The 26,421-nt window shown below is 45.6% G+C and overlaps 2 protein-coding genes across 6 annotated transcripts; one reads left to right on the forward strand and one right to left on the reverse strand.

The window, feature by feature from the left end:
• Window positions 1-1,275: 1,275 nt before the first annotated feature.
• Window positions 1,276-4,073, reverse strand: srd5a2a (steroid-5-alpha-reductase, alpha polypeptide 2a). 2 transcript variants are annotated; one of them, XM_069722074.1, is made up of 5 exons: window positions 3,735-4,073; window positions 2,891-3,054; window positions 2,343-2,444; window positions 2,105-2,255; window positions 1,276-1,922 (listed from the first exon to the last, which is right to left on the reverse strand). In XM_069722074.1, exons 1-5 carry the CDS (start codon window positions 4,025-4,027, stop codon window positions 1,856-1,858), a joined length of 777 nt encoding a protein of 258 aa, XP_069578175.1. In that variant the 5' UTR covers window positions 4,028-4,073; the 3' UTR covers window positions 1,276-1,855. The 2 variants fall into 2 exon arrangements, with proteins under 2 accessions (XP_069578175.1, XP_069578176.1); XM_069722075.1 differs by having other exon boundaries at window positions 2,891-3,027; window positions 3,735-4,071.
• A 1,347-nt stretch (window positions 4,074-5,420) lies between these two features.
• Window positions 5,421-25,462, forward strand: LOC138634872 (CSC1-like protein 2). Of its 4 annotated transcripts, XM_069722068.1 has the most exons (25): window positions 5,422-5,757; window positions 9,424-9,501; window positions 11,730-11,948; window positions 12,322-12,401; window positions 13,302-13,340; window positions 14,626-14,716; window positions 15,622-15,659; window positions 16,032-16,174; window positions 16,670-16,721; window positions 16,966-17,074; window positions 17,192-17,262; window positions 17,341-17,421; window positions 17,573-17,696; window positions 18,270-18,403; window positions 18,748-18,885; window positions 18,997-19,150; window positions 19,256-19,362; window positions 19,950-20,036; window positions 20,124-20,189; window positions 20,330-20,492; window positions 20,590-20,695; window positions 22,060-22,227; window positions 22,441-22,556; window positions 22,638-22,721; window positions 23,404-25,462. In XM_069722068.1, exons 3-25 carry the CDS (start codon window positions 11,757-11,759, stop codon window positions 23,629-23,631), a joined length of 2,571 nt encoding a protein of 856 aa, XP_069578169.1. In that variant the 5' UTR covers window positions 5,422-5,757; window positions 9,424-9,501; window positions 11,730-11,756; the 3' UTR covers window positions 23,632-25,462. The 4 variants fall into 4 exon arrangements, with proteins under 4 accessions (XP_069578171.1, XP_069578169.1, XP_069578168.1 ...); XM_069722070.1 differs by lacking the exon at window positions 9,424-9,501 and having other exon boundaries at window positions 5,421-5,757; window positions 23,407-25,462; XM_069722067.1 differs by lacking the exon at window positions 9,424-9,501.
• Window positions 25,463-26,421: the final 959 nt, after the last annotated feature.

Below are 26,421 nucleotides of genomic sequence, written 5' to 3' on the forward strand. Positions count from 1 at the left end.
GCTGTGCTCAGGGTAAAAGTAAGTAAGTACTTTCAAACAAAACACTTTATTTACACAAATAACTCCGCATTTACAATCAGTACGGATCTCCTCCTTTCGTCTCCTCACCAAAACAAATTGCACCGGAGGAAACCGGAACAACCGGAACAACTGGAAGTGGCGGGGTTTGCTTGCAGAAGATGTGGCCTCAACAATAAAATGTTCTAATGAAATGCTTATTATCAATGGAAGTGATTACATATTACTGCATGCTACAGATAATATATACACACGTGAAGTTGTAAGAAACTTCACTTTGTTTTTGTGAATACAGTAGGCCTATGTGTTGAATTAACATGACTTAAACAGCATCTAAAGCTCTTATTTTGTCGTTGTTTCTATATTAGTCATAGACGGTCTCTTCTGTTAAGCTGCGTCACTTTTATGATATATTTTTGTAACTTTTATCCCCATGGTTCTCGAAGTTCTATAAATACATTTAAAAAAGATTAGAACTAAAATATTTCTGTGGTGTGCAGCATGATTATTATCACAGGAAGTGATTACACATTTATATCTTTATCAGTTAGTGCTTAAAACATTTTTTCTTTTTCTTTCTGAACTTGCAACTTTTTCTGATTGCTGCAATTTTACGCAAAAAAAAACAAGCAAAAACTCTGCAAATTACATCGCAATTTTTTTTTTTGTAAACCCTGCAAAATCAAGTATTTTGGATCGCAACAATCACAAAAGTACTCCATGAAATCCTGGAGGAACTGATCAGGTTCTCATGTGCACAACTATTATTGTAAGAATTCCTCAGAGTAAACATCTTTGATCTAAAAACACAATTTACATGGCAGTGCGTTCAGTTTTTGTTGGTTAATGAAAGTTTTCAGATATATTTACAAAGCACCAAAACACGGGACGAGTCATCTCAGTAAAGTCCTCAGATCAGAACCTTAGAACATCACAGAGGAACCCAACAGTTCAATATGAGCAACAGCTGGAGGGAAGAACTCTCTTTTAACAGGAAGAACCCTCCAACAGAACCAGAACCAGACAGTTCTAGTGAGGGGAGAGCAGAGAGTGAAAAGAACAACAGAGAGAGACAATAAAAAACAATTGTTGTAAAGGGACCTAATGCATCCTGTGACATGTAGGCACTGCCAGCAGAACAACTCATCTTTCTGTCAGTGCAGCAGCTCAGGAATTTATTGGATCAGCGAACAAAATAGGAGACACAATAATTTTAACTGAGATCATGTGAGCAGTTCAGAGGGAAAAACAGTTAGACTACGATTTTTATTTGAAAACTTATCAGACTTTTATTGTGAAATCTTTAGATTTAACATTCAGATTAGTGAATAAAAAACAACAAAATTGCATGAAATTCTTAATAAACAAAACCTATAAAATACATCAAAAAGTTCACAGATTATTTTACTGAAAGAATTAATTTTTTTAACATTTAATTATGGGATGTTCCTGTGTGGGAAAATAATCATGATTTATTTGCCAGAGGAAACATAAATCCTCTGTTTGTTAACAGTTTTCTGTTCAATGATTTTAAAATGTTTTTTTCAGGCAGAAGAAAACAATTCTCTACAGTAAACATGGAGAAACTGACTCAAAGTGACGACTGACGATCGAAGAAGAAATCTGACGATGACTTCAAGTAATTTTAAAGAGACGAGGTTCCGCCTGCACAGATCAATAACCTGATCATCAGATCAATAACACTCTGCAACAGCTGAAGAATAGCATTGAAAACAGAATGTCTTCATTTAAAACTGCATTTTAAAATAATAGTCAACAATCCTACGGCTGGAAATCAGTCAGATTAAAAAGAAAAATAAGACGAGAAAACGGTTCCTCACAGGATGAACGGGATCAGAGCCTTCCTGGACCGAGGGTAGTCCTCGAACCGCTGCTGGTAGTCCCTGTAGGGGACACACACACACACACACACACACACACACACACACACACACACACACACACACACACACACACACACACACACACACACACACACACACACACACAACATCTCATCAACACAACACAACACAAATTATAGGGGTACCTGTGGTTCTGTTAGAAGATCAGATTATAGGGGTACCTGTGGTGCTGGTAGGCTCTGGGACCGATGGAGCAGACGGTGAAGAAGAAGAAGGCGAAGGCCGGTAACGACCACACTGCCACAGCGTAACCACACCACTCTACGATCTCCCCGAAGAAGTTGGCGCCGGACACGAACTCAAACATTCCCCCTGAAACACAGAAGCAGCTCCACAAATAATAAAAGAGTCCGGTGAGGCTGTGTGGACCAGGACTGTGTGGACCAGGACCTGCCGTACCGTGGGGGATCCTGTAGACCGTCTCTCCAGGTTTCCTCAGGCTGCGCAGGATGTGGTCGCTGTGGATGTTGATGGTCAAACCCAACACAAACACCAGGAAACCTTCAGGAACAGGATACATGTCATCATTCAGCGCCGTGATGGGCGGAGTTGCACTCGGCGGGGTTTTTAATATTCTGACTGCCTTATGTATATAAATAAGGAGGACAAAGGGTGGAAAAGCAGGCTGCTCTCAGCTCTCCATGTGAGAGGTACATGATAGCAGTCAACAAAGCTAACAGTCAAACATTTTTGTGTTTTTGTTTTGAGTGTGAGGAAGAGAGAGCAGAGAGAAACTGGGAGCAGCAACGCCTTTGGAGAGTGAGAGCGAGAGCTGAGTTCAGAGGGGGATTTGCGACACCACATGTACTCATGTCAGAAACTCACAGGAAAAGGTTTCATCAGAATCTAAATGAAAACACTTCAAACTGAGGAAAATTTAAGAAGAAGCCTTTCATACAGATGTGGGCGGGGCTTCCTGCTGAGGTGGTGAAAATGCCGCGACTCACCTGCAGCCAAGCGAGCGTCCGTCAGCCAGGTGTCCTTGAACTGGGCGCAGTGCAGCAGGTGATGCCCCTGCAGGAAGCCGTTGATCGAGCAGAAGATAGCGGCGGAGAGGACAATGATCAGCGGGACGGGTCGTCCTCTGGTCAGAAAGGTGTAGATAAAACTCCTGAAGAACAGATCGGGTCACTTCCTGCTTGGTTTTTGAACCCAACTCTTCTGAACTCCATCATTTTGACCTCCAGCACACCTGGCTGAAAAGTTCGATCTGATCCGTCCTGACCTGATCGCATCACAAGCCTCAAAGCTCAGCTGTGAACGCAGGTCTAAAACCAGCCCAAACAAGTCCAAAACTAGTGGTTAAACCGGTCCTAAACTAGCTGTGACAGTCCACTGATCCACTGTAGCGCAGAGCCTGAACCTCTCAGACTTGCTGGAATAATTAAATAATCGGAACCTACGTGATCGGGTCTGATGGTTCAGGTTGGGAATTACAAAGTGGAGTGTTCATTTACAGACGTGAAATAACTTTCTAACAGACGGAGAATTAAAATAATGCTCAGTGTGTTAAATACCTGCTGCATCCCCTCCTCCTGGTTCTCTACGTCTTTATATACATGTTTATTTAACACACACACACACACACACACACTTTATAACTGAACCCTGAGCAAACTGATTCTGATCTGTTAGTTGGAACTTTTTTAACCAATAAATTTAATAGTTTAATGAAATCTTAACTCCTATTTTTAGGATCTGCTGTCAACTTAAAGTTGAGTCTGCAGTTTTCATCTGTTTAAGGTCAGACTCAGGTAAACATGCGGAGGTGAGAGTCAGGTGACCTCTGACCTGTGGAAATAGTGCAGCATGAAGGTCCAGACGAGCAGCTTCCTACCAGTGCCCCGCCGGGTCCTTCCGGGCTGCTCGGTGTCAGGCTCGGTGAGCAGCAGCAACATTAGCGGCAGCAGGAAGGACGGAACCTCCTGCACGAGCCAGCCGAGTCTGGCCGAGCAGCAGCGAATATCCGCCGGCACGTAGCGGCCGTACCGCGTCGGGGTCCGGGTCTGGTGCAGCAGATAGGCCACGGCCAAGACCATCAGAGCCAAGCTCAGGGAGGAAACGGCAGCGTCCCAGCACTCCATCCCGCCGCTGTTGCTCCACCGTACCGGAGACACCGATACTTGAACTGCTGGGAGGGGGGGGAGGGAGAGGAGGAGTCAAACACAGGGCCTGTGTTTTAACAGCAGCTGATGTTCTAGCATACACACACACACACACACACACACACACACACACACACACATTGTGTTTGTTTCCTTTCTCCAAACGTCTCTTTTCACTTCACTTCCTTCTCTGCTGTTCAATTAGCTGTCAATTTCTTGTTGAAATGGGACTTTGAAATCTTTAAATTGCCATTCAAACTCTCTGCCTTTCACCAACAAGTTATGTCACACTGGAAAATGACTTATAAGCATAAATTTAGCCCTCACAATGTCCCACTATGGAACAACAGAGTCATCGTAAGTAGAAGAAAATCTATATTTATGGAAGACTGGATGGGAAAACAGATATGGTAAAGCATGCTCCTATTAGGTCGAAATGTTAATGTACTTAAAGTGGAAGAGTTTGATGGCAAATATGAACTGGATTGCTCCGTGGAAAACTATATTAAGGTGATACAAAACATTCCAACAGCACTCTTACAATTAATTAAAAACAACAGACAACAAGCCAACATCTAAATTACAAAACCTAAATATTGATTGAGTAGATTTCTGACACAGAAAATGGAATAATGCATTTCTGAAGCAATATTTAGTAAAAACAATGTTCCCTAGTTTAACGAGGAGCTCACTTTATTTAAACAAAACTGGGAAAGCCGAAGTACAGGCTAAAAGAACAAAATGCCTCAAACTTCCAATGCCTCCTAAATTTAAAGAATCACATTTAAAAAACTTTAAATTAAATTTTAAATTTTTCAGACCTGTAATCTATGAATACTTTTAAATGCAGTCTATGACTGGATATTAGAGATCACATTTTTTCAATTTGTCTCAGTCAAAGTTGACAAAATACAAGAGAGGTCTTTTATTTTGAAGGTCAGTGGTTGTCAACATATGATTTTTTTTTTTATTATAGTTCTATTTATTTTCTTTGTTATCTATTGCAGCTGCATATTTCAGCAATTATATTTTAGATTATTGTTATTATAATCATTAGACCGCTATATTTATTCTGTGAGTGAAAAACAAATGAGAGTTTTTAGTTTATTTAGGTTGATATTATTGTTTTTTTTTACTTTATATTTGAAGTGGTTGTATAATTTGTTGTTGTTTTTTTTGTTTGTGCTTGGTTGTTTTTGTTGTTTTATTGAAGGTCTGGTTTCATTTTGAGCTCAACAGGAAAAGAAGGTTGGTGGTTCTTCATCAGCTCCTCTTCTGTCAAAGTAAAAGACTGTTAATGACGACGGGGAATCTTATTGTGAAGGTCATGTCGCCCTCTGTTGGCGACTGTGTGGAATAACGAACGGCCTCTTCCTCCTCTTCCTCCTCCTCCTCCTCTTCCTCCTCTGTTTCTATTCCCGGAGAGACCGCCTCCATTTTAACACCGACACCCGGCGGAGCAGCAGCGGCTCTCAGCGACTCAGTGGCCGCCGGCAGGACTCTCTCTCGCGGCAGGACTCTCCCTCGGACCCCGGTGGTGGTTTCTTTGGCTGCGGCCCGATCAGGTTCTGTTGGGTCAGATGGCGGCGCTGCGGCAGGACGCGGCCGGAGCGGCGCTGGACCTGTGAGGATTTAACAGCTCGGTTTCTGCGGTGAAATTCTGCTGTGATCGGTGGAGAGGAGGTGGCGGCTCGGCTTCGGATGGTCAGGTACCGGCTTTATTCTGACCGGGCTTATTGATCCCGGCTTCCGGCACCGGTTTATCATTAGGCGGCTTTGTCTGATCTCCTGAGCGGCTGATTAGCGTCTGACAGGCCGCTGCTGCAACCACTCCGGCGGCCTGTCGGGTCCACCAGACAGCATCCATCCGGCCGGAGATTATTTGGGGGTGCTGGGTTATATAATGCATCGGCAGAGGACACGCCGCGTGTCCGTGTGTCTGTCCTCTTCATGTCTCTGCGGTTAAATCCACCTGCTGCGGGTCGAAGCTGCGTTTTTCTGCCTTTGTGTCCGGGCCGCGGATGCTCGGAACCGGGGGGCAGGAGGGGGGCGGGGGGAGTGCAGGCTGGACTGCAGGCCGGACTGCAGGTGCTGCAGGGCCGCAGCTTCAGAGGATCAGAAATAAGAAATAAAATGAGGTCAGATCATCAGTTGCTCCGCCAAAGGACTCGTTCAATGCTCAACAACCTTCAATGGATTGGCGGGAATATGTGACGTTATATTAATAAAAACAATATGATGATCAATAGATCAACTGATCCACGGACAGTTTAAAGCCTTAAAGTGCAGTACCACTGAAGACCACTAGGGGCTGCCTCCAATAGACTCCCATTGAAAAAGCATCAAGTTCTCTCCTGAAAATACGAAGTCATTAAATGTTTTCCACAAGTCATCATGGTGTCATTCGATAAATTCCCTCTTTCTGATCAGTGTTCTGGTCCTTCTGGAAATAATTAATCATTCCTTACATATTAGCACTCTTAACACAGATATGTTTGGGGGTGGGGCTCTTTCATTGACAGGCCTGGGGTGCAATCCGGTTTCAGATGTAGGTGGGTGGGGGATAGTGTCCAAATATGGTCACCTCTGACACCATAAAACCAAGATGGCGACGGCTGAAATGTCAGACTTGTGCTATGTACCAACACTGTCACTATGGAAACATGCAGTGCCTCATGGCTACTGGATGGTGAACTCCACAAACTGACTGTAAAACAACACTTTTCACCCAAAACAGTCGTCATGTTGGCGGTTTTCAGACTGCTGCAGCTGTTCCTGAACGCAGCACAAAGTGTTTATGTTTCACTGAGTATCAACGAACTGCTGCTGACAGAAGAATCAGAGAGTTCACCGTGTTCAGCAGAGGAAACCAAAACATGTTCAATTCTGGGAAAAATGATTAAAGCAGGTGTTACGGTTAGAATAAAGTGCAGAACGGCAGTAGGAGTACTAACCCGTAGGAGTACTACCCCGTAGGAGTATTAACCCTGGAGCAGTACTAAACCGTCAGAGTACTAAACCTGTCGGACGACTAACATCTATGTGAGTGGAGACACCTGCTGTGTTCCAGATGACATACTTGCCTCAGTACACTAACTAATAGTACTCCTCCATGTTAGGACTCTTACTATGTCGTACTTGAGTTTTGACAGATTAGTGTTGTTTCAAATCACACCGACAGGAAATGACCTCATCATGTGAACACGTCACCCTCCAAAATATCTGCAGCTTTAATTATTTACCCAGAAATCTTGTGGGTTTTTTTTTGTGTCCTCTGTTTAACGCACTCAATGAACACACTGATTCTTCTGTCCAGCAGCAGCATTGAAAAAGAAACGCTTTGTGTTCAGGAACAGCTGCAGCCTCCTCACGCCTTCATTTGAACATTCTTTACGTCGGTGGCCCCGCCCCCTTTCTCTACGAGATGGTGACCTTTTATGGTGGAAAGTTTCACACTTCTTTTTTGGACCTTTTTTCAGTGCATCATCCTGGTGCCTGTAGTGAGTACTGAGTGTGAACCCACTGATAAGTATTAATACACAAATACAACATCTGGAACTTTTCTGCTGACTGTCAGTTCTTCTTGAACGCTTTGCACTAACAGTGACGTCATTGTCAGCTCAGTATCTTCTATTTAGCCACGCCCACAATCAGCGCTAACAGTTCATTAAAGCCTATTGAAACCAGTCATCCTCACCACAAACCACAGACGCTTTATAAGATGTCCTCACCACAGACCACAGATGCTTTATAAAACTCTTTGTATCTCCCATTCAAAAAACATCACGTTCTCTCCCGAGATTAAGTTAGACACCACCCAACTTGCCCGGTTGATAAAGAATCACACTGATCCTTCAGTACAAAGTACAAATACTTTGCTACAAGTAAAAGACCGCATTTAAACCTTACTAAGGTAAAAGTATTTATCAGCAAAATGTACTTAAAATATGAGAGTAAAAGTACAGACCGTTTTTTACTGTTATATGATGTATTAAAATTAATATTACTGTGTTTGTTGTATTTTACTGCTGTAGATGTTTAAGGTTGTGATCATTTTAATAACTAATCTACATCAACACTATATCAGATCATCATATATTTATATCAGAGCTGAGAACAATGTTCATATAAATGTACTTTGTTAAATTCATCACGGGTTATTTTAAATATAAAATTATATTTTCACAGTTAAGAGACATTTGACATTACTGACTAACAGTCCACAGATTGACTGATTTAGTTCACCTGCTCCTCTGAGATACATCACTCACCTGCAGTGAAACCTCCATCTTCTATATTAATGATCAAAACATTAAAAAAAAATCTACATTTCTGTCAACGTAGTCAAATGTCTTCATGAACGTCCTCAGTGAGCTGAGCTTAAAGAAAACTACACAGCAATCACACTGACAGACAGGATGTTTTAAACTGTACCAGTAATATCAGACTCCATTTTGTTGCTCCTTCTGCTACTCATTGTATTATTTAGTTAGTTTGTGAGCTCCTGTCCTGAAGCTTTAAGGTCAATATTTCAGTCACGCTCTTGTTGCTTTGGAGCCAGAAGTGACCATATATGGACGAGTTGCCCCGACCCCAAACACATCCGAGTCCTAATATGTAATGAGTGAATAACGTCCAGAAGGACCAGAACACTGATCAGAAGGAGGGAATTTATCTAATGATGCCATGATGACTAAAAACATTTACTGACTTTGTATTTCAGGAGAGAACTTGATGCTCTTTCAATGGGAGTCTATTGGAGACCATCCCTAGTGGTCCTAAGTGGTACTGCAGTTTAAGGAAGTTACACAGTTTTATTTAAAGCCTGTGATGTGGACATGATGTGACTGATGGAATTATCGTCCGGCTGCATGTTTCCTCTGAGAAATGTCTGAATCGTCGAAGTGTAAAAACAGTTTAATACATTCATTTTTACCTTTAATGACTCCATAAATACATCAGCAGATACATCAGTCGACCACCCTGCCACAGATCTGTCCGTGTTAGTGATTATGAAAACTTGTTTCCAGAACATGATGCAGGAACAGATTCTGGGTGGGTTGTTGTTGTTTATCTGATGTCAGTAAACTGTGAACATCAGATTGGGTCTTGAGGTATTCCGCAGAATGATTCTACTCCATCACATCGGTACCGGCCTCATAAAACCCGGTACCAGCTGACCCACACCTGGAGGTTCTCTGAACAGGAACATGTGCCGTCATCAGGTGGTGTTTTCTGGTTCCAAACATGTGGACTGGTTCAGACATAGATCCACGGAGCAGACCGGATTGGTTCTGTCCCTCCGTGTCGCTCTGTGACGCTGCTCGTCAGATTCTGGACCTGATGGAGAACCTGAGTGTGTTGTTGTGTTCCAGACGGAGTTCTGCAGCGTCCTGATAAACCAGCCTGTTCACCACAGACGCTCCTCTGACATCCGACCCGACAGGAAAACTGTAAGGAGCCCCTTAGTACTTGTTCTTTAGTATTTGTTCTTTAGTACGGGTTCTTAAGCACCGGTTCTTTAGTACGGGTTCTTTAGTACCGGTTCTTAAGTACAGTTTCTTTAGTATGGGGTTTTTAGTACCAGTTCCTCTGAGTTCTTAAAGGATCCGTTTGTGTTTCCTGTTTGCGAGGGACAGTCTGCTGCTTCCTGTGTAAACAAACTTTAGTGGAACATCAGTTGAGACTGAAGGTAGAATGACCGTCAGAAAGTAAACCAGTAAAGAACCTCTGATCACTTCCTGTCGGCCTCTCGACTGTCAACTGTCAGAATCGTAATCTGAACCTCACAGACGCTCTGCTGTTATCTATCAGCGGCACACGCATGTTTATAAAAACATTTTGTTCAACTGGAGTTTGAGCGGCAGGAAGCTGCTGAAGATTTTCTGCTGATAGGGGGTGTTATGCAAATTAGTTAGTCTATCAGGGGCTGATGAGGTTTAAAATCATGCTAACGGTTGCAGGGCCAAAGCTAATAGTGATAATAGGTGTTCGGGCCGACGCTAACATGAACGGGGAAAATAAGATCTGTGGGACAAGTGTGAGGACATGATGGGGTCTTGTGGGGACGGGGGTCAGATGTGGGTCTGGACCGGGTGTCGTGGTCTGTGAGCAGGTCTGCAGGTCTTGGTGCAGCCCTGCTCTGATGGATCTGTGCTCTGTTGTCAGTGTTGCAGTGCAGCTCTGAGTCTGGAGGCTTCAGATGAGTCATGCCGCTGCTGCACCATGACAACGGTGGGGTGGGGGGGGGTGTGTGAGGGTGTGTGTGTGAGGGTGTGTGTGTGTGTGTGTGTGTGGGGGGGGGAGGTCACGGACGTGGGACTGGAGGAATATTCCAGATCAGATCATTGCAACTGGAACAGCTGGGTCAGCGCCTTCTACAGGCTGCACAGGTCACTGCAGGCTGTCCATCTGGGAGGAGAGGGGGGGGCAAGTCACCGATCAATACACTCTCTAATCAGAACTGATCACATGATGAACAGTAAACAACTACAGGAAGTTATTTCCTGTTGCTGCTCAGGCGGAGGCTGACACTCCGAGAGTCCCGACTGGACTCGTGCATGAAACACGTATGTTCAAACTCAGAGTGATTTCCACTTCCTGTTTATACCATCGTCTCTGAGGTCCTTTCAGAATAAAGCTCCACAGTTCAAAAGCGGCCTGAAAATCTGTCTGATTTTAAGTTTCCTTCAGTCTCACAGTGATCAGCGATGTTTGTCTGAACTCCCATGATGCACTGTGGACAGGAGCTGCTCACACACAGTTCTGCTGTGGTCCCGGGCCCCCCGACCCGGCTCCAGGACTCAGGGGGCCCCGGAACCAAAACTTCTATTTGAAGTGACAGTTAATCAGTCGACTACAGATGACGCTGTCAAGGATTGTGTCTTTGTGTTGAGGCCCGTCGGTTCCTGATGATGTCTAAAGGGGACAGTTTGACTGAATGTCAACAATAACAGACTAAAGAAGTCCATGACTCCGCGATACCGTTCTACTTCCTGTTTGCATCGGAGAGGACTGAAGAAGTCAAAAGTGGTCACATGACTCTGCTGTGGTCTGAACACATCGATCTGCAGACAGACGGTCAGTCAGCGCGTTTCATGGAGCGTCTTCGTCATGTCTTTGTTCTCGGGCTCCTTGTGATGTAACCGTGACATCATCAGGGGGAGCGCCATCACTGATGTTTTGTGACAAGCGGCCACCGAGGCATAAAAACTGGGTCAGGGGCTGCAGTCGGGGGTTACCGTAGCAACAGGATCAGTAGGTCAGAGGAGGAAGCTGCTTGGGCATGCTGGCGATTGTAGTGTTGCTGATTTAGGGAGGATGGAAGTGATGCAGGCTGCTCTGCATGTGGAAGTGTGATGCCTGTTGTCACGGAAACACAAAAATATTCAAATGCTGGTTTATTTTTCGTCCGCATGTCTTCTGACCCACGAACGAAAACACAGAGCTCAGACCTCTGTCCGACCAATCTGCGTCTAATCTTGTATATAAACAAAAAAACCGAGGTCAGTCGTTGGTCAGCTACTTCAGGCTTGTCTCTGCTATCTGCTGGACATTTGTCCCCCAGACGTCCAGCCTAAAGGACAAACCAGACCGGTGACGTCAGGGTGAAAAATCTGTCTGTGTCCTGACCGAGCGTCTCCTTCTCTCTCTCTCTCTCTCTCTCTCTCTCTCCCCTCAGGTTCTCGGCGAAGATGCGGCAGTGAGCATGCTCAGAGTGCTGATCGTTACCATGGCGATATTCGGTGGCGGCCAGACATGCAGCGGTCCGGACAACTGCTCGACCAACAGCGGGTCCAAAGACTACTGTTACTCAGCCCGCATCCGCAGCACGGTGCTGCAGGGGCTGCCCTTTGGGGGCGTGCCCACCGTGCTCGCCCTCGACTTCATGTGCTTCCTGGTGAGTTGCTCCAAAACATAAGAAACGCGCGTCGGCCATGAGGTTTTCATCGTAATCACTCTACGGCCTCGCTACAGCAGCATTCATAGATACAGGGTAAAGCAATACAAATAACCAGAGTTAAAAATATGAAATATAAAAATGTAAAAATGCACAATATACACAATAAAAATAGAATGATATTAAATTTAACTAACTAAACGATAGTGCGAAGATTTAAACAAATGTCATGACATCGAAAGAAAATTAGCTTCATAAGGGGGAGGAGCTTCTCGCTGTGACGTTCACTGACTGTTGGAACAATCAGCTCAGTGACCTTTGAACTCTGACGTTGTGTTTTTATTAGACGTCTGACATGAGGTTTGTTCTTCAGGTGCTGCTCTTTGTCTTCTCCATCCTGCGGAAAGTTGCGTGGGACTATGGCCGCCTGGCACTGGTCACCGACGCCGACAGGTAAACAAAGAGTTAACGAAGCTTACGGATACGTGTACGAACTTTAAGTATTTTTATAATGTTCAGAGGCATAAAAAAGTTCTGTTTATGTTTGATGAGTGAGTGAGTTTTCCAGTTGCGCCGACCTGTCACGGTCTCATTACTGCCCCCTGAGGCCGGAGGGAGAAAAAAAACAAAAAAACACCTCATGGGCTGCTGTTCCTCCAACGGTCACAAGAGGCAGCGAAGAGCTGGAAAACACGGAAGCAACACAAAGACGGTTTCTGTTGTTGTTGTGGTGAACTTCACCTCCATTTCAGAGCAGCTTTAACTTCTTCCTCCCTCATTTTACAAACCTGTATTCAAAATGTATACTTTTTATTTTTTGTTTCACAGTAAAAGTACGTTTTACCAAAAGATATTTATTTTTAATTACTAAACAGCAGCAGTTCTTATTAACCTTTAATTTCACATATTTGTAGTTGATAAGTTGTCAGTAATTCAGAGAGCTGCGCTTGATTTTTGTTCTAATGATCAGCTTGTTTCCATGGAAACTGATTGAAGACTCCAACATGTTTGCTGCTAATTTATAGACATTACCTTGGGCGGAGGAGATCTCATTACCGCCGATGTTTGTTCACTAATAAATCTCCATAAACCAGTCAGACAGACAGTTCAGAAGCTGCCTGAGAATCTGCCTGATTTTAGGTTTCCTTCAGTGTCACCGTGATCCAGTGATGTTCGTCTGAACTCCCATAATGCACTGCAGAGAGGAGCTGCTCACACACAGTTCTGCTGACGTTTCACTGAATATAATGAAATACAGACGAGAAAATGTCTGATATCAATTACGTTTGGCACCCAAAGTTCTTGGTTTTCTCAGTGACGTCAACTCTTTATTTTCTTTCTGTTTTCCTGAAGACTGAAGAAGCGTTTCAGCAACCTGGAGGAACGGGAATAGTACGTTGTTGCGTCCTCCGTGTTTGGTTTGTCAGCTAACAGCTTCCTTCTCCTCCTCTGGTTTCATTAACGGGTTTCTGGACTAACGCTCTCTTCCTTTCAGGTTGTGTAAAATATGGAGTGTCATTAGTGCCTGCTACCACACAGCCCTCGTGATTTAATACTGCAGTGATTGAGAGCTGTGCTGCCCCCTGCAGGCAGGGAGGAACCGCATCAACAGCTGTTGCTACCTGTCTGTCAGCTCACTATTTATTTATTTCAACACATGAAATTATAACGTATTATTGTAATTACATATATTTTGTTAGATGTGGACACTTAAATGTTTTTCTGTAAAACAGGATTCCTGATTACATAATCAAATATAGAAAACAAAGATCTGAAATACTGACTCTGTAGTAAATTAAATGTTTGCAACACAAAAGTTCAAGTTTAAAATAACAGGGGTGTGCAGCAGCGCCTCCGTATGGCAGGTGGCACTAATCACACGCCATAAACAACAAGAGTGCTGAGTGTGTGAAATATTTACAGTGTTTGTATCCATTTGGCTCTGAGGCTGTTAACTTAACGACGCTAACAGACGTGATGCTAACACACGTGGTGCTAACACACGTGATGCTAATGGGCGCGATGCTAATGGAGGTGATGCTAACGTTGCTCCGCACTTGTCTCCATTTTAACGTGAATTCAGCCGGAGACGAGACAGAGATAACTATGAACCGGTGAAAAGGTAACGTGTGTTTGTTGCTGCGTGTGTCGTAAACCCTGTGACGTGCTAGCCAGACAGCTATAGTACGCTAACGCCAACAAAACCCGACGGATGAGGCCTTCCTCTGCACACGAGGCTGAAGTGAGCTTCTGATTGGCCCGTATGAGGAAACTTAACTCTGATTGGATGACTGTGTTTGTTGCTGTAAAAAGTCTGTCGGGACATTTTAAAGCGTCCAATCAGAAGCTGACTTTAGTGCCGTGTTGGTGCCCGTGCAGTCAGAGTTGGACTGTTGTTGGATCAGAACCGATAACTCCATTGTGTTGCCTGTGACTCCGCCTCTTCTGACTCCTCCCAGTATTGGTCTGTGTGGCTGTGGGTGGAGCTAATGGTGTTTCCGGTCATAGCTGCAGGTTTAAGAGTCGCCACCTGAAGCAGGGAGCGTCCACTTCCTGTTAGCCCCCTCTGTGTTTGGTGTCTCTGGGTCCTCAGGAGTCCAACCGGCTTGTGAGAGGTCAAAGGTCAGAGAAACTACATGCAAACAGCTAGTTGACCCCGCCCTGTCTGTCTCCACAGCGTTGCCTCGGCGATGCACTCAGAGACGCCCGACCGCTACGAACGACTCACATCGGTCTCCAGCTCCGTCGACTTCGACCAGCGAGACAACGTAAGCCACCTTCATCACTCCTCTTCCTCACTCCTTACTTCACCTGTTTCCTGCTGCAGAGATGGTCGGACTGTTGGATCAGAGAGGAGACGAGACTCGGAGCTGCATACCTGGACTCACACATCGTGTCCTTTCAAAATAAACCTCCAGACACACAGTTCAGAAGCTGCCTGAGAATCTGTCTGATTTTAGGTTTTGCTCAGTATCACAGTAATCAGGGATGTTTGCCTGGTTACCCATGATGCACTGCAGACAGGAGCTGCTCACACACAGTTCTGCTGGTTCAAAGGGACAGAAAAATAAGTAGTTTATCAGCAGTTTGTCTCACTGTGTTGTCATGTCATGGCGCAGTCTGGTGGAGCAGATGTGAACTGCAGGATGAGAGAGGATGCCTTCAAGTGTTTTATAATGTTGGTAGTTATTGTCAGGTGAGTCGGTTTAAAAACAGTCGATCACGTCGGCAGCGGGTCACGCGTGTGAAGCGTGTAGAAGGCGTGTAGGAGTTGTGTAGAAGTGTGAAAGTCAAACTCAGCAGGTTTCTGTTTGCTTTTAATCTGTTGACCATAATCCAGTTTAACACCGAACGGCTCAGCACAGGTCAACCTGAGACAGCCAGTCAGCGGCTGAGGCTCTACCCACTCAGCTGACCTCACCTGCACAGCCACAGAACCTCCAATCATCATCCAGTTATCAACAGAAAGTCGTGTCAACATCTGATCAAAGACTGAGTTAAATGATCGGGTTTAATGAAACCGATAAACTGAAGATAACTTCATCAAAAACCATGGTCTTCATCTTCTTCATCATCTTCATTGTTGCTGCTGCTGGTCATCGATCTTCACACTTTGATCATGAAACGGCTTAATTTCTGATTTTTTTGTTTTTTTTGTTTCTTTGACTTTCAGGGATTCTGTTCGTGGCTGACTGCGATTTTCAGAATAAAGTGAGTATCGACTTCAGATTGATGAACCTCTCCCCATCTTCACTGCTGAGAGACTCTGCCTCTCTGAAATGATCATTTTATACCCAATAATGTCACTGATCTGTTGCCAGGTAACCTAATTAGTTGAGATGTTCAACCAGGTGTTTTTTTTTTTTTTTTTTATCTTTACAAAACTTTTCCAGTCTTTTGTTGACTGTTTAAATCAAATGAGTTTACATGATTTGAAAATCCTCAGATTCAGATTTTCTTCACACTTTAAAAGGTGTTGTAGAGACTCGAATCGTTTGAAGAGAAGTTTGGCCGTTTGTTTTGCTCACCTTGTTGACTGAAATGACTCCGTGTGGACGATTAACAACTGTCCTCCGGCTGCAGGGATGAGGAGATCAGGGAGAAATGTGGCGAAGATGCTGTCCACTACCTGTCCTTCCAGCGCCACATCATCGGGCTGCTGGTGGTCGTCGGCGTCCTCTCCGTCGGCATCGTGCTGCCCGTTAACTTCTCCGGAGATCTGCTGGGTAAGAGTGGTTCAGATCCTGGACTCTGGACTCTGGTCCGGAGGATTTCTCTCACGGTGCTCTCGCCTTGTGTTTCGTTGGTTTTAGTCCGAATTATCAGTAAAGATGCTTTCCTAAGCCAAGGAACCCCCGGACCTCCTTCTAAAGAAGGTAAAGGGACAGAGCTGTAGGCGCTCTGCACACCTATAGACCTGTGTGTTGGTAGATGGTGGTTCTAGATGGACCCGGACTCAGTCTGATCCGGTCTGTAGTTACACAGCTGTCCTCACTGTGGTCAGTCAGAGGCACAGGTAGCAGGTTCTGATGGACTCGACGGTCCAACAACACGTTACAGTTTAATGTCCAACAGATAAATGTTGGGTTTTTATTCCTGCATCAGGTTTTCTAGTCGTCGCCGTAAACGTTTATGACGTCAAGTCTTTAAGAACGAGTCTGTGAACCTGCTTCACTTCAGTCCGGTCAGCTGCTGACGACATCGCTTCTCATTTGTTCCAGAAAACAACGCCTACAGCTTCGGACGCACCACAATTGCCAACCTGGAATCTGGGTGAGTCGATGCGGAGTTAGCCACGATCTCAGACATCAGACCGGACCGCCACGAAGTGATTTGTGTCGCTGAAGAAAACTTTTAGCCTAGCTTAGCTCAAAGACTGTAAACAGAGGGAAACTGTGAGCCTAGCTCCATCAGAAACAAGCTCTTGATGTTTTTCAGTCACCTCTTTCATCTAAACAGAAAAGGTTTCTGATTTTGTAAAGATTTATTTAAAAATGAAATATTTTGTCGTTGCCAGGACGAACCTGTTGTGGCTCCACACTTCGTTTGCGTTCATGTATCTGCTCCTGACCGTCTACAGCATGAGGAGACACACGTCCAAGATGCACTACAAGGAGGACGACCTGGTAGGGACACACTGTGGATCCTGAAGACATGAAGACAGTCCAACCCTGAGCCGATGTTTTAACGGTGGACTGTGTAAACCGAGAGTCACACATTCATCCCAGTTTTTTGTCTTGCAGGTGAAACGCACTTTATTCATTAACGGCATCTCTAAATACGCGGAGGAGAGTCAGATCAAGCAGCACTTTGAGTGAGTCCTGATGGTCCTGACGTTCAAACATTGATCTGTCGTGTTGTCACCACCCTGACCGTCCGTATTGTCTTTCAGGCAAGCGTACGAGAACTGCACGGTGCTGGAGGCTCGCATCTGCTACAACGTGGCCAGACTGATGTCTCTGAACGCTGAGAGGTGAGGCAGAGGCCCAGTGCATGCTGGGATACACTCCAGCTCCACAGTCAGTGAACAGAAGCACAGTTCAGAAGAAAAGCTCTCTGATTTGAGTTTTTTTTAGTGACGATGCCTGAACATCCTGAAATATAATCTGTGTTTGTGTTTGCAGGAAGAAGACTGAGCGCAGTAAGAAGTTCTTCACCGACCTGATGGCGAAGGAACACGTTCCCACGATGATCAACCCCAAACCCTGCGGACACCTCTGCTGCTGCGCCATCACCGGCTGCGAGGAGGTGAGGCTAACGCTCAGTGCTAATGTTGTTACATCGGAGCGGGAAAAAGAGACTCCGAGGCTGCATTCAGCAGCAGTCTGGGAGTACAAGGGTGGATCAATAAGAGAGTGTTCCTGAACGCAGCACGGTGATGCACACGGAGCAGGAGGAAGCAACGACCTTCATGAGGAAGCATTCCAAGTGTCCTCTCTTGATCGACACGGTTTTGTGACCACTAGTATGAGAACATTTGTGACTTCACTGTGGACCTGGAACTGGAGCAGAGAAACATTCAATTTTGGGTCAAATTTTTTGGGGAACAGAAAATCTTACAGCCAAGTGTTCCTGAGCCCACGCAGGGATTTACACTACAGAATCGTGTTTGTTTTTAACGTAGTGCCACGGAGGGCCCAAAGAAAGTCACTCTTCAAGAACACTCTCTGAACTTATTTGATCGACCTCTTGTTCAACAAGAAGCCGGAGCTCAGGGTTAGCTAACCATCCCGATGATGTTCATCTGTCCGAGCACATAATTGAAGTGCTAATACGCTAAACTTTAGCATATTCGGTGTATGTTTTTTATTTGTTGTGCAGGAGGAGGCGGTCAGCTACTACACCAAGAGGGAGGCCAAGCTAAAGGAGGAGTACAGGAAGGAGAAGGAGAAGGTCCACACCAAACCACTGGGCATGGCCTTCGTCACCTTTCAGAATGAATCCATGACCGCCATGTAAGCCACAACCTGACTCCGCCCCTGAATCTGGTCCTCTCCTGTCTGTCTATGACTCCTCTCATGAGCTGCCATTAACAGTTTATTAGAATTATTTCACTCAACAGTTTTGAGACATTATATTAGTTTAGCACAAAGACTAAAAACAGGGGGGAACTGTTAGTTTAGCACAAAGACTAAAAATAGGGGGGAACTGTTTGCTTAGCACAGAGATTTAGAGGCTTAATCAGCAACAGAGGAGGAACTTTTATGAATATTTTTGGTCACTTTTCTCACAAATTCTCTACCCTCTCCTCTCTTTGACCACGCCTCATTGTCATTCTGACTCCGCCCCCTCGCCACAGCATTTTGAAAGACTTTAACGCCTGTCAGGTTCAGGGTTGTCGGTGTCGTCAGGAGCCATGTTCCTCTCAGTTCAGCGATGCTCTTCACGTTCACAACTGGAGCGTTTCGTACGCCCCCGATCCGCAGAATGTCCGCTGGTATGTCCACATGCTCCGCCCACCTGAAATCCCCCTGCACACTCCAAACATCACACCCCTTGAGTTCAGCTGATGTGAGCCTTGTTTCTCCCTCCCCCCCCCCCCCTGCAGGGAGCACCTGTCGCTGGGCGGCATCTCCTGGTGGATCCGCTGCTTCATCATCAACTGCATCCTCTTCCTCTTGCTCTTCTTCCTCACCACGCCCGCCATCATCATCTCCACCATGGACAAGTTCAACGTCACCAAGCCTGTCGAGTATCTCAACGTAAAAAGCAACGACCTATCTTTCAGTCACACCGGCTTCATTCTGATGATCCTTCCCCTCTCACTCTGCACTCTTTGTTTGTTTGTTTGTTTGTCTTTTGGACAGAATCCGATCGTCACTCAGTTCTTCCCCACCCTGCTGCTGTGGGCCTTCTCTGCTCTGCTGCCCACCATCGTCTACTACTCTGCCTTCTTCGAGGCCCACTGGACCAGGTACCGGTGCTTCCTCCGCACCATTTAAATCAGTTGAGACAAGTCCAGTCTCAAGTTATTTACAACAAGTCAAAGCCCATTAATAGGTTGAGAAAACTGGAGATCAGGAAGAAAAATCAAGTCCCAGTCAAGACACTCCAAATCAGCAACCTATAAGTTAAAACTAGTCTCAAATATGTCTAGCGTCCAAATCAGGGTTCAAAATTTGTGTGATCTCCAGATTTTTTTAACAATACAAAGTCAAGTATAAAAATTAGTCAAAGAAAGTCCAAATCGATCGAGTTGATCCAAGTCTTAAGTAACAGGTCAGCCAACACCGTTCCAATCAAGTGACCGCAGAGTCGAAGTAAGTTCAGGTCATGTTTAAAGTCATTCAAGACAAGTCTCAGGTCTCAAGTCAGTTGCATTTAGGCAGGTCGAGTTTAAAATCATTGGAAGGTCACATTTAACTTTAATTTGACTGGCAGCTTTACCTCCGTTTTATGCCAGTTGACCCTTAAAATTCCCCGGTTTACGCTCAGATTTGCCCGGTTTATTTTTTTTGCCCCCGTTCTGATCCTGGTTCGACCGCCTGTCTGTCTCTGCAGGTCTGGAGAAAACAGGACGACGATGCACAAATGTTACACCTTCCTGATCTTCATGGTGCTGCTGCTCCCGTCTCTCGGACTCAGCAGGTAATAAATCTGTGAACTGCGACAGCTCCTGCGTGAATGACCTTTGACCTCTGCTGTCTCTAAAGTGTTTCTGTTTGTGGTTTGTAGTCTGGATGTTTTCTTCCGTTGGCTGTTTGATAAGAAGTTCCTGGCTGATGCCAAAGTCAGATTTGAGTAAGTTGTATCTTATCTTCCTCTCAGTTTACTGATGTTTCTGCTCAGAGAACGACATCATAGCGCTTAAAAATTAATTAATTAATTAATTATTAATAAAGTCTGGTTGATCAGTCGGCAGTAATTCATGTTTCATTCAGGTGCGTCTTCTTGCCGGATAACGGAGCGTTTTTTGTCAACTACGTCATTGCTTCGGCATTCATCGGGAACGCCATGGACTTGTTGAGGATCCCCGGCCTGCTCATGTACATGATCCGGCTGTGCCTGGCTCGCTCGGCCGCCGACCGCCGCAACGTCAAGAGGGTGAGGACGGACACTGACACGGACCCAGAGGACGGACTAATACAATAAACTTTTCAGCCTACTGTTGTCACGGTAACACGGTGTCTCCTCCCTGCAGCATCAGGCCTATGAGTTCCAGTTCGGAGCCGCGTACGCCTGGATGATGAACGTCTTCACCGTGGTGATGGCTTACAGCATCACCTGCCCCATCATCGTCCCCTTCGGTCAGTCTACACCGCCGCAGCATCAGTACCAAGTCAACACCGAGTCGGTCTAGTCTCAGGTCAGGATCAGGTGCTTCCAGACAGGTCCAAGTCAGGACCTCATTTATAACCGTTGCGTACGCACAAAACAGGGCCTGAAAAAGGCGTATGCCACTCCCCTCGCAAAAAACGGGATTCATAAAAACAAACTTGACGGTAAATAGTGCGCACTTGTAAGCACACTCTGACCCATCCGCACGCACGTTTTGGAGACGGGGAAAATTTGCCGACACAGACGGTGAGGTGGTGGATTGAAGCCAGATTGTAGAAATTAAATGTGACAGACAACTTGATACGAAGTCTCTCACACATTTAATTCCACTTCATATCACATCTTATTTGGACGCGAGTCCACTTTGTCATTGTCGTTCTAACCAGCAGGATCGTTTTTGCTCGTGACCTGTAATTATTCCATAAGAAACTTTGAACTGTAAATGATAGAAGCAAATCTATATCTCACATTTAATTGTGCTCATTATATCATACACACTGTCGCTCACAACACGTTCCTTTTCACCACATTTACATTGCAAACTGATCATCATCCACTGTGAAAATCCAAGATAACCTCAAACAGCATCAGGTCAAAGAACAGAGCGACAGTTTTACATTTTTGTTCTCATATTGTGCACATATAGTTTAATGCAGTTGTTTAATGCCGTGGAAAAAGTGTTTCCACGGCGCTCTCAGGCGCTCGGAGCACGTCGTCATGGCGACATCGCGGTGGAACTTCTACCACCGCAACATCTTGCCACTCGCTGCATTTTCTTTAGTTTGTGACCCCACAGCTGTGACCACCGAAGAAATATGTGCTTCATATCCTCCTCGTCCACAAACACCTCGAGTTCTGTCGGAAAAAAAATTCTATTTCCGGGTTTTCCTCTCCGTTGTTTACACGATTCACCACTGATCCACATGGATCATTTTATATGCATCACCCTTTATAATTTGCTTTGCATTTCCATTTATGGTTGAATGTGAGCGTGTTGAAGCAAGGATATGAGGTTATATCAACGTGCGCACATTTCCACGTGGATTGTGATTTGCGTGCAGGTGTGCGTGCGCACGGTTTTATAAATCTGAATATTTTTTTACGCGTGCCGTTTTCTGCTTTTGTGCGCACGTACACTTTTGGTATGGATCCCACGCAATGTTTTATAAATGAGGCCACAGGTCCTTTCAGACGGGTCCAAGTGAGGTATCGGGTCCCTGTCAGGTATCGGGTTAGTCCAAAGACAGTCAGCTCAAGTGAGTCCGGCTCAGTTTGAGGTTTAAGACCAGACCAGGTGGAGGTCAGTGAACACGTCTCACCTGTCCCTCTGCAGGTCTGATGTACATGCTGCTGAAACACCTGGTGGACAGGTACAACATGTACTACGCCTACCTGCCCTCCAAGCTGGACAAGAAGATTCACTCCGGGGCCGTCACCCAGGTGGTGGCCGCGCCCATCCTCTGCCTCTTCTGGCTGCTCTTCTTCTCCACCGTACGCACAGGTGAGCCCCACCCCCTCCTGGACACACCTCCAAACACACCTTTTCTACTTCATCTTCTCGATCAGTCAATCAGTGGCTGTGAGTCCCAAGTCAGGAAACGGGAACCTTGACACAAGTCCAAGTTTAGTCCGTGTTTGTGTTTGTATGAGTGACGGGACGGCTTCGACATGTAGTTGTTTCTGGATGCTAACAAAAGTTCTGTGTTACCATCAGGCTTCGAGACCCCGACCTCCATGTTCACTCTGGTCGTGCTGATCGTCACCATCGTGGTCTGTCTGTCGCACGTCTGCTTCGGACACTTCAAGTACCTCAGCGCTCACAACTACAAGGTACGGCAGCGGTTTGATGAGCGGTGTTACAGCAGCAGGAAACATGAACGCTCACTCCACTGTTTATTGTCTCCGTCTCAGATTGACACCAAGGAGAACGAAGTGGACGCTGTTGAGAACGGACGTCCAGCTCGGCCCTCATCCTCCCCCACCACCAAATCTCAGGTGAGTTATTGATCATCAAGTTACCAACAATACTAGCTTCAGTTTTTGTGTTTTGCTGGCTTAAAAAGTTCAGTACTAGCTCGTCAACAAAGTCTCTATATTACTGGAGTTTATTAGTTTCCTAATACACTAGTTTTTCAGTAGCTTCAGTCAGCAAAGATTTGTTCTTCAGGTATTTATTCTATAAGCAAAATATCTCTAGATCTTAGCTGGTTAAAAAGGTAGCTTTAGTTTTTGAAATCATAAGGTTGAGCTTACATACAAATTAGCTGTAAAGTTTGTTTCTTGCAAACTGAATTTCATCTATAGTTTTGGAGTTTTTTAGCTTTTGGCTTTACCTGAATTAAGGCTTTGTTTTGCTCCGTAGGTTCAGGTTTAGGTTTCTTATTTTGGGAAATGGGCAGCTGAACTAGATCTTTGTCTACAGCTGATGAAATGATTTAAACCAGACAGTTTCTGATAACGAGGTTTAATGCCAGTTTTGGTTTATTTTCTACAGATTTCTAGAGCTATTTCAGTGATGCCAATGGATTCTGTCTCCCCCTGGGGGTTAATCTGGTCATTGTTTTGTCTCCCCCTGGTTGTAGTTTTGTCTCCCCCTGGTGGTGGTGGTTTTGTCTCCCCCTGGTGATGGTTGTGTCTCCCCCTGGTGGTTAACCTGCTCCTCGTTGTGTCTTCGCAGCAGCAGCAGCCCCAGCAGCAGCAGCAGCAGCAGCAGCAGCAGCAGCAGCAGATGTATATCGCCCAGGTGCTCCAGGACCCAAACTCGGACGAGCCGGGCGGCGGCATCAGCGAGGAAGACCGAGGGTCATCCCAGGACGAGGAGATGCTGAACGGAGGCAACAGCATCAACGAGGCGGATTTCCAGTCAGGGGAGGACAGTCTGATCGCCAACGAGGTCCACCAGTAGCTGGGGGTGGATCTAGAGGGAGGGGGCGGAGCTAGTAGACAGTTTTAACCACAAGACAGTTGAAAATACAGACTGGAGAATCACTAAACACAGAAACATACAGTAGACTGGCACGGTTAGCTCCTCCCCCTCTCAGCTTGAAGACTTGACCCTGACCTTTGACGCCGGCGCCGGATCGCCAACATCCAGTCCTGCAGGCCTGTGGACATGTGAAGGACATCGAACTGTCTCCACAGGAGGTCGCTGTACATAAATACAAAGCCAAAAGTTTTGTTTTTGTTTTTGTTTTTGTTTTTGTCGGGTGGGGTGCGGGGTTTCAAAGTTTGTGCCTGGGCTGGATCTCATTCATTCGCACTCGTGTCTTGACTCCTGATCCCACCGCGGGTCGCCACAACTCGACCCGTTGAGGGGTCAAAGCTGACGCTTTCTTTTTCCTCGGGTCTGGCACACGCCTCCCAACGACCCCGCTGCGTCACCACCATCCTCCGGTATCAGAGCGCTAAATAAGTCGCCAACTGTTGTTGTAGTGGTAGAAGCCTCGCTTACGCAGACGCATCTTCCCTATCGGCTCATCCCTCCTTCGTTGAAGTCGTGGATCTCGCTGGAACGTTCAACACATCACCTGGAAGTTGAGTTTTTTTTTTTTTTTTTTACCTCCCAAGTTTTCGCTGCATGTTGTTAAAAATGCTGTCTGGAACAACAACATCACGACATTCGAACGATGTCATTCATCACAGGACTGAGCTGGTCGATGAACTCGCCACATTTCCATCCCGATCTCGGCAGCATGTCGTCCCACCCAGCAGATGAGCGCTTCAGTCGGACCGCTCCTCCACCGCCGGACCGCCGGAGACACGAGGATGTGTCCTTTTCTGGTTTCGATTTCACCTGAACTACCTTAAATTGTGAATACCTGACAAAAGGGAACGGGGATGTTTGTGTCTGTGTAGGTTTAGCAATCCCAACTCTTTTCATCCGTGTGGCGAACTTTGTGAAGACACTTCCAGCAGCAGTCGAGTAGTTTGATCTCGGTAGATGCAGAAGAGCAGCGCGATCAACCCTCAATGCCTGAAGCTCAGGACTCTCAAGGGAAATGTTTTTCTGTTCTGTGTGTGTTTTGGAGTGTGTGTGTGTGTGTGTGTGTGTGTGTGTGTGTGTGTGTGTGTGTGTGTGTGTGTGTGTGTGTGTGTGTGTGTGTGTGTCTGGTAGTTTATTGTACACCAACCTGCATCATGAAGGGTTCGACAATATCGCCGGGGAACCAAAACCACCGTAATATCTGGCCAACAGGTCCCAGTACTTCTCAAACCGATCATACGAATACTGTAGTATTAGTTCCAGATGTTTTCCTTCACTTTGGTGAAAAATGTCTCTTTATAAATCTACAATCGTTTCAGACATGTTTTACATCATCTGAACAAACCAACAAGGTCTGTTGGACTTCATTACTGCTGCAGTTCAATCCTGAAGCCCGTTTACCGAATCCAGGTGAAGTGAAAAGGTAGAGCCGGTTTCAGCTCATGGAAAGTGTTCAGTCTAGTTCAGCACAAAGTCCGCTTGCTGTCGGTTCTTCAGATATCCACTCCAGCTTTATGAACTCGTAACCGGTTCCTGAGATGAAAATTTAGAGGAAATCTATCGAATCATGACCTCGAACATGCAAAGCGTGTATTGCACCCCCCTCCAGGGGCCGGCGTGTCCGTGTTACAGCTTTGCTTCGCAGGGCGTGAAAAACCCATAAATGGTTGAATAGCAGGCGACGAGGGGGGCGGGACAACAGACAAAAAACACGTCCACGTCGTCTTCTGGGTCCTGCGCGGCCATCCTGCGTCTCATGTGACCTCAGTCGTTGCGTGTCTTGTTGTCATGCCGAGGTGACGTCAGACATCTCAAAGACACTCTGCCCCCTGGTGGACCGACTGATGTATTACATGTGAAGCCAGCCTAGCTTCAGGAAGGACCGCCCGCTTTCCGGCCTTTTAAATTGAATTCGCAAGCTCGTGATTACGACGTGGGAAGTTGCCTTCCCGTTATGCTTGGGTGTATTAATAAACTACGAAGAAACACCCTGCGACCGAAATGACAGAATATTAATAAAACATCCAACGAACAGTGAACTTCCATGACTTCCATCAGCAAACATGTCACACATGGCCGCCACCAGAGGGCGATAGTTATGTTTCTAAGAAACAAAGGTGAATTTCACTTCCTGATTCGACACTACTGACGAGTTGGTGGACGGAGGAATTTTTTTCTGTCTTGATGGAGCCAAGCTAACAGTTTCTTCCAATGTGTGTGCTATGCTCGACTAAACGTGAACATAAAACTGATATCCATCTGAAACATCGGACTAAATACGAGGTCGTTCGAAGTCGAGAGGAAGGACTCAGTTGCAGCGTTAATGCCGATTATTTTAAAGATAGCGGTTTACTCGTCACTCTCCCATGATCCTCGTGGTGTCTGATGATGTGCGTCAGCCAGGGCCCGTTCTGATTGGAGGGTTTTGAAGGGAAAATGGTGGCAGGTGCTGCTCATTGTCACTTCATTCCCTTCAAATAAATTATATATATATTTTTTTTTAGGCTGAAATGACAGCTGTTGCTGGCAGATGTAGTTTGTTGTAACTAGCTGATCACTAGATGGTAACTAGTTGGTTACTGAACATCGGTCGGGTGAAAAAGTCTCCATTTGAAACGAAACCCCCGTTAAAGGGTCCTGATTACGTTCTCGATGCTAACGTGTGAACTGACTGAGGAGGAAGCTAACAGCTAACGTAAGGCCTCCCCACTT

This window comes from Brachyistius frenatus, unplaced genomic scaffold (genome assembly GCF_029030835.1).
Source record: "Brachyistius frenatus isolate BFR_SWC_R1_liver_20210118 unplaced genomic scaffold, ASM2903083v1 Contig_281, whole genome shotgun sequence".
NCBI classification, from domain to species: domain Eukaryota; kingdom Metazoa; phylum Chordata; class Actinopteri; family Embiotocidae; genus Brachyistius; species Brachyistius frenatus.